This window comes from Scomber japonicus, chromosome 14, assembly GCF_027409825.1.
Source record: "Scomber japonicus isolate fScoJap1 chromosome 14, fScoJap1.pri, whole genome shotgun sequence".
Lineage (NCBI taxonomy): Eukaryota > Metazoa > Chordata > Actinopteri > Scombriformes > Scombridae > Scomber > Scomber japonicus.
Window position 1 is genome coordinate 19,736,972 of NC_070591.1, and position 13,712 is coordinate 19,750,683.

A 13,712-nucleotide genomic window follows, 5' to 3' on the forward strand; every position below is an offset into this window, starting at 1 on the left:
TTAAAGAAAGTGTGCTAAGAAGAGAGGCCACTACAGGAAACCAAGTGTTAACTCTGAAACATAACAAGAAAAAACAGTTTTATCCCATGCATCATTTTTTCTTTTTTATACAGCCAGAGTGTGTGGCTTTACAAGGGTTAATTCTGACCATCTGATCTGTTTATATATTATTTTTATTTAGTAATGTCCACGTCACATTTTGAGGCTGAATTAGTCCAAGTAAGTTTTGCTTAAAGAAGTATTCCCTTCTTCTGATCATATTCACACAGTTGCACAGTTCCACATTTATGTTACCCAGTACAGTCACAGTCTGACTCGTTTAAACGTTGAACCTCAGAGATGGTGATGCAACAGGGATACTTTCCTCCTCTCCTCACTGACATTCATCCGGCTCATCTGAGATTTGACCAGAAACCTTCTGGTCACCACCCTGCTTCTTTAAGGCAACTGTGGACAAATCTCACACAGCCAACTCCAAATCACTGGACACCACTACATTTACTATCTCCAAAATGTTTGTATCCAATGCAAACCTCATTCAAAAAGCATCACATTATCTCTTGAAGTACAGGCAGTAGAGTCTGTCAATAGAGTGCTATGATGATTTTCAAAACTGTTGTTCCTTTAAGAAGATATTGGCGTTTGTGGAAGGCATGAGTCATTGCTAGGTCCCTCCACCCTGTGCTCTCGACAGGGTGGGTCTGCACCCGCCATAATCATTATCTGGCCCAAGAGGTCAAATCAAGGCAATGTGTTATGTAAAGCTGTGGTTCAATGCCACCATCTTGTGGATGAAAACTGTTCATGGTTTGGCTGATGGATATTTGAGGTATTACAGACACCCTGATGAAGTGACTATACAGTAGCCAGTCAATGGTGTAATTTAACCATGGAATGGATTTTAAGTAAACAGTCTTATCATCATTAATATCACATTCTAATGACCTGCTTTTTAATCAATTTGTTATGTGTGTATGCTTTTTATATCTAAATTCTGTTATATGTTTATTCTAATGAGGTGTGTGTGTGGTTGTGTGGGTATGAATAGTATGTTGGTTTATTTGAGTGGTGTTCTCTGAGTGGTCCTTTACCTGCTCAGGGACTACAGATGGAAATGAGCTGTAGGCTAAATCTGCTGCAGAGCATCTTTTCTCTATTTTCTTGAGATTACTTTTTTCTGTACATGGTCCCTGATATAAAGTACATTAAATAAAAAATAAAAAAAATGTAGTAGTTTCATATTCATTACAAGTCTGTTAATAGAATTGAATTGCATATTTTATTCCACAGCCAATCAATGGATTTGTGTTTCCTTCTTTGAAAGTACTTTCCCCCTTTCTGTAAGCCTATGTGGATATAGGGGGACATCGGGTGCTCCTGTTACCTGGTTGTCTTTGTTACAGAACCTATTCATGTGTGTGGTTATAGTAACTCTTTTTTAAAAAATGGAGTGGTGATCAGACTCTGGAGGAGCCCACTCAACCAGTTTCTGTTGAGCTGCTCTCTGTCAGACCCTGACCTTCGACCTCTTGGAGGGGGTAAAATACAGGTAAGCCTCCCACAGGCTGCAAAATATATTCTCAGCAATTTCTCATATACACTTTATTCCAGTTCCTTAATGGTTAATATGTTTTTTGACTGACACTACTACAATTATGTAAATATACTGACTGCAGGCATCAATCTCAATGCTGCTAATTAAGCTAATTGGAAAGATTTCAGGACTTGTTTTTATAGAGGCAAATCAATCAAGCTTGAGGCAGCTAACAAAAGATATTTAAAGCTCTCATAAATAAATGCTACGAAAATGGATTCATTTACTGATGTACAGATTTATTTGAAGCAGCGTAACATTGCAAACAATGGTTAACCATCTTCACTTGAATGCAACACTACCTTCAAGGTCCCACTACAATGTCAGCAGAGCAAAGCAAACATTTCTCTTAAAATGCAACAACAAAAAAAAAAAAAGAAAAAGAAGAAAGATCTCTACCAAAAGCAAAGAAAGCGCATATTGAGCAACAAAGAAAAGAAAATACCCATGATGTTAATGTTTCAAAGAGTGGAGGTACAGTATTTACAGAACATAGGATTAAAAGCAGACTACTGTACAACTCTTTGCTACATTTACATTCTCACACTGATAGGCTTAATTTCCAGAGAAAAATAAATACACATCTGATTTCTATTACACAACCTTTTGCATGTCTTAACCCTATTAAAATAATTTTGTAATCATAAAAATCTGATACACTATATATACATACATTTGATGCAGGTGTGTTTTCTTACAACACACACACATGCTGTTCTGCATTCTCTTAAAATTGGACCGCTTTCATTCTGAGCCACATATTTGGTCTTTCTTTACATGCGTGTATGTGTATGGTGACGAAGAATTTCTACATTTGTGTTTTTTCTCATTTGAATCTGTTCACTGGGTTTCCGATGAGCTCCGGGCACTGCTCTTCACCCTTTGCGATCCTGTCGCACTTGACAAACAGGTCGTAGTTGATCTTGTCGGTTATGACGCTGTCCTGCTTGTACTCGGGGTGCTTTGCGACAAATTCTCTCATCCACTTGGCCATGGTCATCAGGTCCCCTATTCCAGCAAAGCATAGAGTTATTACTCAGAGTCAAAGCTGCATCAAGACTGATTATATTTATGGCTTGAGAGGAACTTTAGTGTGAATTTACCTGAAGCACGTTTCTTGATGAGCTTCAGATAATTCAAGATGGTGCATCTGGTGTCCACATCGACTTCCATGTTCTCCAGGTAGCAGTTAAGGATTGGGATAAGCCCTTGAAAAACTCCCTCCTGGTGAAAAAGAAAACAACAATAATTAGATGACTTAAAAAACATTAGAACTATCATTAGCCATTTTTGATCTAGACAGCTTAGGCCAATGAAGGAGTAAAGAAAACACAGCAGCATTTGAAAAGCATCACAGGGGAGGAAACGCCAACAACAGTCGTATTCTTATTTATGACCTATGACATATTTATAGGGGCCATGAAGTGGATGTAATCAGTGAATGAAAAGGACAAATACAAAAGGAGGGAAAGATAAATCTCTAAAGCACCTGTCTACACAGCAGACCGAGCATTTGATGGTTAGTGACCACAATTAAACCACCAGCAAATATATTTTTATTTGCTTATTCACTTGTTTTCCTCCCTCATTCATTCACTAGCTCTTTCCACTGCCTCTCTTGTTTGCTTATTCTCTTTTTCTCTGTACTGCTTTCCTTTTAAAATTGTATTTGGCCAGCAATGTCACCTATCTTTTTAAAACGACAAACATCACACGAAGGGTCTGTCCTTTTATCTAAAAATCAATATTAGAGCTGACCAGTATTTCCCTACTTAGTGATCCACAAGTTGAACCGATGCAGGGATAAAAGACAAACTCTGGCAGTGCTTAACAACTAAATTCAGTCCCTAGTTCCTCCAGTCAAGGTTCAGGTTTATCCTCAGTTCTTCAAAAATGTCTGGGAAAGTTTCTGTGCTGGAAATGTGCTGTCAGTGTGACACAATAATTACCTTTCCATTGATGATGGTGTCGATGCTCATCAGTGTGTACTCCTCATTAGTTCCATCAGTCTCCAGGCCATTCTGAGCTGAAGCAGCACCATCGAGAACCGGGTTACAGCCTGTTCATGGACAAAACAAATTTATCAGCTACTACTATTGTCTGAAGAACACAGACATCAAAGCGAAGATTAGCAATTTTTTGTTTTAATCACCTTTAAAGATGTCCTTCCGGAAGTAAAACATGCCCTCTTGGACAGCGTTTCTCTTCTGTGCCTCCTTCATGTTTTCATCAACCTAATGAAAGACATCTGGACTTAAGTACTTGTTTATTAGGACCCAAATGTCCTAACTTAACATTGTATAAAATACTAGGACTGGCGGTTTTCACCTTTGACAGGGGGATTAGGAAATCCAGTTTGTAGGACAGGATCACTCTGGTGAGCAGGACGACAAACACCACGTATGCAGCATTTTCAAAATCGGTTAGCTGCACCTGAAAAATAAAAACGGACAATTTGAAATGATATGACACTGAATTTAAACACAGATTCAAACTAAAAGTCTTAAAGTGAAGGTGCAGTTGGTAATTACCTCCATGGGGCGGAACTCAACTCTCCAGCCGATATCAGAGTTTGGAGGCGGTGGTTTAAACCTCATCGTCTGCCAGTTGGTCGACTGGAGGTTCTGCAAACATAAAGTGACACATTGAAATTACACTAAAGTCACGACTGTGTTGTGTTTATTTTCTCATGGTGGACATTCTTCGATGGGAAAAAAAAATTAGAAATCATCACCTCAAAGTGATCAGACTCATTTTCATCATCCAGGTGTATTTTCTCCTCGAAGACGGAGAGTGGATCTCGGATGAAGAGGTGAGCTATGTGCTGGGCCAGCAGATTGTCAATTCCTGTAAAACAGAACGATGATTATTAGTGCATGTTGACCAACTTGTCTACCACTGTTTCCTGAGGCCAACAAGAACACCCACCAGGCCAAAAAAATCTTTTTTAAATGCCAAAAATAGCACCTTGTATCTATTCATTCAGAAATCAATACTCGTTTGGAAGCCTCTCTGCGGCTGAACCATGAGTCAACCTCTGTGTTTTTGCCTGGGAAACAAGTAGATGTTGACCCCAAACATCTGAAAATCAGGCCAAAATATCTGCATAAACGCATCTAACCTGAATCTGGTGACAGTGGTGAGGATGCTAGAGGCTAGGATTACTCCAGAAGGATTGTAAAATATGACTCCTTTAGCTGTTTGTTTGATTTCATTTAGTTCATAGATTCCTATTTTAAAAATCAAACAGAGGTAACATTATTATTATTATTATTATATATTATTATTCACTTGAAAACAACATGACTGATAATAAATCTAAATGTGTGAGGTATCAGTTTCATTTGTGAAATTATTCTGGGAATCACTTCACCTCCACCAAGCAGCTGCTTCTTGATCTCCTCATCTATCGTCAAATCGATGTCGTTGTACTTCTCACCGCAGCTGGACAGGTAGCTGTCAATTGAATCGTATCTGGACTTGAAGATTCTGTACTTGTTGTTTTTCAGAGGCTAAAAAAGAAAAAAGGACATTTTTATAATTGCAAACATACTTGAATATAAACTTAATAAGTCCATCATTTTGTTGTGATATCTAGGTGGTGCTTTCACAGAGGCAAATCCACACCTCCAAGTTTGTTGGAGAAACATTTTTGGTTATTTACTGACACTTGGTTGTGGGAGAGATGAGTGCTGAAAAAAAAAATCAGACTCAATCAGATGACCTTGAGTACTAGATAGAAAAACAATGAGAGACAAGAAATGTTCAAAAAACCATCCTTATCATTTGACTAAAACATATTTTTTGTATTCTGAATATGTACTGACACATCTTTAGTTTCAGGCTGGATTTTCAGCTCTACCTGCTCACCTTCAGCCCGCGTTCCTCTTGTGTTCTGTCGTCCACTGAGGCAGAAATAACTCCCCAGCGACAATCAATATCTGACACATAGCCTCTGTAGAAGGGCGAGGCTGCACTCAAAGCCATCTGCAAACAGCAAAAACTGTTCAGTAAAATTATGGGCACAAAAAAAAAAAAAAAGTGATTTTAGGAACAAAACTATAAACTGACGCAATATTTATTCTGATTATTATTTGTTTTAGCCACTCTAGATTGTTTTTTTGTCTTAAATTTTTCATTCATAAACACACATTCATTACACATTGCTGCCAGACTTTACTTTCAAACGTGTTATTATTAGATAATAAGTTACATATTAGTCTTGATTAAAAACAAAGAGGTCAGATAAAGATCATTTATCTACTCACCACTATAGGGCAGAATGTCGCTAGCTGGTCATAAAGGTAGCGCGCTTCATCAATACTGCATGCTTGGAATGTCACCTGCAAACATCATAAAACCGAGACTGAAGGGCGCTTATACATCACTTATTGGATTGTAAAGTTGAAAGCACACAAAAATCTAAATAGTTTGGATTATCATCTAATTTACATCCCTGAAAACAAAAAGGATTGTTGGAGGTGACTACTCTGTCAGTTCTGTCATTACCTGCAGGCAGCAGTTGCCCATGCCGAAGCCCATGGCATCCATATAGATGTGGTCAGGCAGAGCCGCTCTCGCTGCTTCGCCATCGTCCTCAGGAAACTCCTCCACAAATGGAGACAGAGTGCACTTGTCTTTGAAGACTGAAATTTAAAAAAAAGGAATATATTATTCATATTGATTTATTTTTCAGTTCAAGAGGTGAATGAAACCTATAACTGCGTTAACACTGCAGTAGTCTACACATTAAAGTATATCAGGATTACAGGCATGGCTCAACAATGAGGCTTGCGTGAAGCCTGAGACCACATAAGTAAAAGTAAAATGTCACATCGGGTTAGTTCAATTCTTTCCATATCAGAAATGGTCTTCTCATTCTCTGGCACACAGCATAAATAAATCCCTCCCTTTGCACACATCAGAGAATATTGGCATGCGCCGTTGCCCAGTTAAGACTTAGAGTAGGCTAATGGTGTGATGTGAACAAACATCCCTCAAGATTATTTGAATACTGTAATCTTTCACTGCCATAATGGAAATCCAGAAAGGAAGAAAATGGAGTGGAAGAAATTAGTCTACTTTCTATTGGACATCTATTCCCTTACTAAATCATTTAGTATTCAGTGAAATATAGGCAATGGGTCAGAACAGTTTCAATAAATAAAACTATTTGCAGAGGGGCAAGTAGAATTTGACTTAGGCAAGTAGATTGATGACCAATCTGAAAAAACTTGAATATGTTGAAGCCTTAACAGGTGCAAATTAGTTGTCTACATTAACAAAATCTTCTACAAAAATCGATTAAGAACATTATATAAATCGGTTTTATGACAAAGTCACATTTTAGATAAAAAAAACAAACAAATTTACTTTATTAAGTTCTCATCTTTTATATCATTTAAACTTACTTGGCACATTAATTGCGACTTTCTCTCCTCTTCTGTGACGTATGTTTCTGGTAAGGGTGCTGAAAAAGCAAATACAAACATGGAATACATTATAGCAGAGTATCCACAGTGTGGGCTAAAGAGAGAAACATGCATGTATGGTGTTGTTGAAGTCTACTGGTGAAAACAAGCCAAAAGTATTATATAATAATGCTGCGTATCACTAACAACTGATAATATGCGTGACAAAACACTAGTTATGAATGAGCATTTTAGCATTTATTTTATTTTGTCTTGTCATTCACAGGATAGTCTTTATCTAAATCACTGATGTGTGTGTATTGCTGCGAAATCATTTATTTATACACTCTATTTGTGATGGGTCATCACATTGAACAAAGAAGTCAATGATGGTAAACTCATCTATGATGCAACTACACGCCTACTATCATCAAGTTATAACCATGACTTCTACCTGAATCTTGGGTGTCTGTTGATGGCTTCATCTGGAAAGAACAGCGACTTTGACACTCCCTTCTCTACAGGTGTTGGCGGGTGCTCTGGTTTGGTGAAACCTGGGCAACCTAACCTAAACAAAGAATCAAAATACACATAAACATAGTGAGAAAGTTAGCACTAGAAATGTTTCTGCCACTGACGCTGTCAAGTGCAGTCCAACAAAGTCAAATCAAAATCAAAATGCATGTAACATTGTGTAAAAGTGCAAGACGTTATATCAATAAATACAATTTGAAAAAACAAAAACAGATTTAATATCAATCTTGTGTACCTTGGGAATGCAGTGATGGTGCAGAGCGTTTCATTCTGGTTCAGGACTAATGAGGCCTCTCGTCTTCTCTTCCCCATGTTTCCCTCGACAGTGTTGAACTCTGACATCGTGCCGCCGTACGGCTGCCCTGGAGTTCCTTCAATCATGTAGCTGCCATACTCTGGTCTCCAGAGCGTAGGGTGACTGCAAAAACATGAAGTGTTGTGAAAATATTCTACTTTATAGGTCAGCAAGAGAAAAAGAAAGGCCCCCCATCGGAGCATCACGATGACCTCTCATTAAATAAACAGAGCGCTCTGCCTTTATCGTATGTCAGCCATAATCTTGGCAGGGCAAACTAACACGACGTATTTGTGCTTCAGAGCGTGCTCTTTGGTGTGTGCGACAGAGGGGCAGTAATGAGGAATGCTTCGGCTCTACTATTCCCACTGCCACTGGTATTTCCCCTGGGTGAAGTTGGCTCCACCGATTTAGGCCGACGTCATGGACAGCAGGGCAAGCATAACACTCAGGAGCTTGTACAAACACATTTACACAACCTGCAGTGAATTCCTCCTTTTAAAAGAAATGTTACTACAGTTTAGGCTTGCACACAGCATTCCCAGGATGACTTCTGATTGTTATCACTGACAGATGTCCTCAGGCAAAATATCTTCAAAATGCCTTTAAATTTTGACCTTTGTAAAAAAAGCTGCAACTTATGCAAAATGGCTTCACAAAGTAATTTAACCCTTTGTTTTTTTTCACTGTGTAATGTTGTAGATTTACTTTTTTGCCATAATGCTAAACGAGCCTAAAAGGGACATTTTCAGGACTTTCATAAAAACTAATATCTAAAAGCAGTAACATCTTATTTTCATGCGTTTACTGAGGATTTCCACCGGGTCCGTCAGCGGCGCGGAACGGCTGCGCCACAGTTTAGCTCCATCCTCTGCCCGGTGTCAACTCACACCGGGAGCGTTACAGCAGTGGAGCAGAGCATGCGCTGGGAGAGAAATCTGCCTTTTAAAATGAAGTTGCACTGTTAATACAGTAATTACGGCAGCCCAATCAAATACAAACAAGTGCCTTTAGTCTACCGTAATTACTGTAGTAGCAGCACAACTAAACGGCCCAATTTTTGATTGATTTTTGTGCTTATGTCATGAGTCAGTAGGGTACGCAGCTAGATGGTGTCTTTATCTGTCTGTTTTATTCATGGTTGTTGCTGAAATACGGGTTGTTTTATTTTGAAAGACAGAAGTTTGCTACAGCGAGGCATGGTGGCATGGAGTCATGTGATGCCTCCTTGTATTTAAAATAATCCAAAGTTCAACTAAAACTGAAACTAACTAACTAACTAACTAACTCAAGTCTAAAGACGTCAGTTCACACCACTAAACATTTGTGTATTGTTTGAATTTAAACACATTTTTATACTATTGGAGTGTGAGTTCCACTCTGTTACTGACGTGCTGCATGAATGTGCAGATTTACAGTAACCAGGTTACTACAGTGCATGTTAAGACATATCCTGGTTTCTCTGAGTAACACACACACCTGAGGGAATGTAATTGTACTGACTGTAAGGAGGTAATGCAGGTGTGCAAAGCTGTTAGAGATGTACTGAAGATGACTGATTGTAAGGGAGCAAAGTGATATTGTGATATTTTTGCATTTACATTTTGCAAGATGCACTTAAAAAAAAAAAGAATTGAAAAACATGCAGTTATATCTTGCCTTTGCAAGGGAAGAATAATTGACATCTGAACATAAATCCAAATGTTTTTGTAAAGTGTGTGAAACAGTGTCTGAAAACTTTTTTTTTTAATCCTGTTGTTCTCAAACCTGCTTTTTGTACAAGGTTAAAAAAAACAGGTATGTAAGAAGTTGTTGGCATTACGTGAAAGAGGCTTATTAGTGACTTACTGTCTTTGTAAGATAGAAATCCTTGACATAAGAAGATAAACTGACAGATTTCTGACAATGGTACTGAATAGAGAGATTAGGCAAACAGATATTTGAATTAAAATTTGTCTGAGTGCTTAAACAGATCTTGTTTGTGTGGTTTGTGAGAGCAGACGCAAACAGGGCGTGTGCCTTTGTCCCCACACGTATTATGAATGATGAATGAACGGTGACTTTGAATTTCAAATTTTCATGCAATGTGGGCTCGCAGGCAAATTCTGTGTATGGGTAACACAGTGAGACTGAGTGTGACTGCAGGGCGAAGCTGCATACCTCTGCCGTACTTTACACCAGTGGTTCCAAATGTTTTTGGCTTGTGACTCCTTAAAATGAAGCAACATCTACTTGTGACTGCTCATCACAGGTTATGTGTGTTATGTGTAGCATCAACTGTGAGAAGTTCAACTAAACTAAAGTTTTCATCCTGAAACTGTTTAATTTGAGGGACTTTTAGATGCCTGATGTCAGAAAAGTTTCCTATATTTTACAAGAAAAAGCAATATTAGAGAAAAAAACATGTTGTTATGTAAAAGATTTAATCATCAGGTGACCCCTCGGATTTAACCCCTTAGCACTGGTTGGAAACTGCTTTTCACTATAGCACATTTATTGCATTTGATTAGTCATTAAAATAAAGTGCTGAAAGTCACCCAAACTGTGGATGAAGTGATTGACAACAACTAGAAAACCCAGTAGTAACAGAATGTCATTTTTACTTCTTTTATTTACAACACTTGACTGATCAGCTGTAGAATGTGTGCTATAACTACCAATGAGAAGTGTTTTGGTGCTCAGATGTCACTGCGGAGACTTCAAACAAGATCAGTCCATTCCAGTCATGAGTGCTTATCTTTCAAAATATCACACCTGTGTGGGTGTGGTGTAGCTTTAGGTAGAACACCTGTGAAGTATATTTGTGATATACACTGTTTCTACTCTGATGGTAAAAGTAATTAAAAACCGGTCACTACTGCGAGTATTTGAGGTGAGGCTTTAACTTCATTTAATGACATTCAGATTAAGAATTTAACTGTTGTTCCTCCAGCGGTGCAGCTGAGACAAAGAATACACTGTATTTATGAATATGATTGATTTCAACTTTAACCAAGTGTCTCTTCATTAAATCAGATTTGAGTCTGGAAGGAGGAACCAAAACCCAAATCATGGAGTTAACAAAGGCTTTCTTCCTTAAAAACTTCACAGTACAGAGGCGTCTACTTCTTTAAATGTGTGTAATAAATTCAGCTGATGTTCAGTCATGTGCTGAAGAGAGGTTACTTACTTGGGGTTTATCTTTTCTCCTTGGTCTTGAAGAGTTTCCAGAACATCTCCTCCATTCAGGACAATTCGAACCTTTTCATTTTTGTCATCCAGTTCCACTAACATGTACTCAACCTAAAAGTAAATAGTACAAAAAAAAAACAAATGAACAGGACACATCATAACACCACAGCCGTCACTGCGTTACAGCTTTTTAGTCCATTAACGTACGCTTTTAAAAATTCTAAAAGGAAAGTTTGGAATCTGTGCGACACTGCAGTACAAAGTCGGCGTTTTCAAGATCAGACCGGGACGCCATCACATCAATTCCAATTCATCAGTTATGTTTCCTTGACTTTGACTCTGCTACGCTGTAATCCCCTGTCTGAAAGGGGGATTAATCTATAACAACAGCATTCCACATTGTTCGAAATCAAAAAGCTGTGGCACACTGAAGTTTGGTGCACTACTGGCGGGCAAAATAACTAGAAATGCAAACTGGTATGAACATTTGAAAAGTCTGAACATACATCATACTTCATGTTTGTTTACTCAGCAGGGAGTGTCTGCCTGCATCAGTGGTAGTATTAAGCAGTTACAAGTGAACTAAATGACCACTAATACAAACAAAATGAAAACTGATTTGTACTTTAAGCTAAATAATAACCCTTTGTGTAACTATGTTAAATCATTCTTAAAAACACAAACACATCAAAATAAATCATTAGACACGGTACTAAAAACACAATGCTATACTGTTAATACAAGAGCTACAAGTAGAGCTGCAACTAATGATTCATTTATTAGCTGTTTGGCTCATAAAATGTTAGAAAATGTCAAATACTGTTTCCCAGAGCTGTGTCCCCTCAAATGTCTCAAATCATTTGAGACATCTGACATTGAGTCTAATGTCTGTGTCCACAACAGTCCAAATACATTCAGTTTCCAGTCATAGACGGGTAAAGAAAACAGAAAATACTCAAATTTGAGGGGCTGGGATCAGAGAATTTGGACATTTCCTTCTTAAAATGATTAATCGATCATCAAGATAGTACGTGATTAACTTTATAGCTGGCAACTAACTGATTAACCAACTCAACTCTAAAAGGTTTAATTTCACAAAGCTGTCAGCTGCAACCAACTGTTGTATACTGACAAATAAATATCACTAACAGCAATGTATGTGTGATGTAAATAATAACAAAATCATTTTAAAAAAAACGTGCAAGTTGAGAACATGTAGGTTTACCAGTTAAGATTTAACCTTCATCAATAAATGCCTGCTATTGCATCATGCACACAAGCAGCATTTACAGCTACTATATATGTGTAAAGTCTAAATTTATCTGATCACTCTGTGGACTATTTGTGTCCCATTCACAGACCGCACAAGCTGCTTCACCTGCATTAAGTCACTTACTTTGTATATCTGTGTGTATATTGTGTTGTTCATGTGTGTGTGAGTCCACCGACAGCCCCTAAAACGGGTTCAAACTGCTTGTATGTGTAAACACACTTAGCGAAGGACAATGATTCAGATTCACCACGTGTTGCCTCAGTCTTCTTACCTCATCGCCCCATTTCAACACGTCCTTCTGACGATCCTTCACCTTGTTGTAGATGTTAAGAAACTGGATGATTCCGTGTTTCCTGATGTGGTCTGCATACTTCTTGGTTTCATCCCAGTTCAGTGGAGACCCCTGTGACAGTAAACCCATCGCACACACACACAAACACAAACAAACAAACACACACACACGCACACACACGCACACACACACACACACACAAACAAACAAACAAACAGACAGACAAACACACACACACAAACACACAAACACACAAACACACACACACACACACACACACAGACAGACAGACAGACAGACAGACAGGCAGTGGACTGAGGACTGAGGTGTCTTGCTGGCTCCCCTCCTGTGAACCACCACGCTGACTGCTGGCTTTGCTGGCTGGTTTAAGGAGTTGGCATCAAGTCTCGTGTCAAAACGGATCTCCGGATCCTTTGGGTGCTGTCAGACAGTTCACAGGCGGAACTCTGGTGTCTCTGGTTGCTGTTAAAGTGGAGTCGGTAACCTTAGCTGGGCATCCAGAAAGAAGAAGGCCCCGGTTAGCTCGGTGAAGCCCACCCGTGTGCTGATTACTCCACTCCGCTCCGCTCCCCCCCCCCCGGAAAAATACCGTCCAGTGGTTTAATCAGTGTCTGCTAGCCTCGGCTCGGTTATCGACCGCGGACTGAGCCCGTTCAAGTGCAGGTCTGTGGTGGAGTGACAGGGGTGAGCCGGTAGGTAAGGTCGTGGTTGAGTCTCGGCTCTGTTGTACATATGAACCCCCTCCTGGCTCCGCACACGTGATCTCATCAGGCGGACGCATCGACGTGACTCAGCACTCTCCGCCGCTAGGCTCCGCCCACCTTGCTGTCAGTCAGACGCTGCGTTCAAGGGCTGCCGGAAACACAACCATCACACACTCTTATTTGCATTTTACCCTTAAGAATGACATATTTGTTAAGTATATGGAAGCCGAAACCAGCTGTGCTTACGATTATTATTATTATTTTAAAAATGTCGTTTCTATTTATCAGAAGTTAATTATTTTGTTATCTTGGGATAATTAGCTTGTTATCTCAAAATTACAGGATAATTGAAACGTTATCACAAAAAAGCAACAGTCATTTCCTCTTTTTAGTTTACCTAAAAACAGGGTTTGGAAA

General features: G+C 38.9%; 1 protein-coding gene across 1 annotated transcript; it reads right to left on the bottom strand.

Annotated features, from left to right (window-relative positions):
• Positions 1-1,822: 1,822 nt before the first annotated feature.
• gclc (glutamate-cysteine ligase, catalytic subunit) lies at positions 1,823-13,243 on the bottom strand. Its single transcript, XM_053333197.1, has 16 exons — positions 12,550-13,243; positions 11,004-11,116; positions 7,775-7,957; positions 7,460-7,573; positions 7,006-7,064; positions 6,104-6,240; positions 5,863-5,937; positions 5,465-5,581; positions 4,968-5,106; positions 4,329-4,441; positions 4,126-4,218; positions 3,923-4,027; positions 3,747-3,828; positions 3,544-3,653; positions 2,698-2,818; positions 1,823-2,602 (listed from the first exon to the last, which is right to left on the bottom strand). The coding sequence occupies exons 1-16, from the start codon at positions 12,697-12,699 to the stop codon at positions 2,421-2,423; spliced, it is 1,893 nt and encodes a 630-aa protein (XP_053189172.1). The 5' UTR covers positions 12,700-13,243; the 3' UTR covers positions 1,823-2,420.
• Between the last annotated feature and the right edge of the window lie 469 nt (positions 13,244-13,712).

Bases quoted from the DNA above. Each gene is read 5' to 3' on its own strand.
- gclc (XM_053333197.1), bottom strand. From the start codon at position 12,699: ATGGGTTTACTGTCACAGGGGTCTCCACTGAACTGGGATGAAACCAAG. The intron at 7,958-11,003 runs GTAAGTAACCTC...ATGTTTTTGCAG, and splicing joins GGAGAAAAGATAAACCCCAA to TCACCCTACGCTCTGGAGAC. The intron at 5,582-5,862 runs GTGAGTAGATAA...TGCTGTTTGCAG, and splicing joins CGACATTCTGCCCTATAGTG to ATGGCTTTGAGTGCAGCCTC.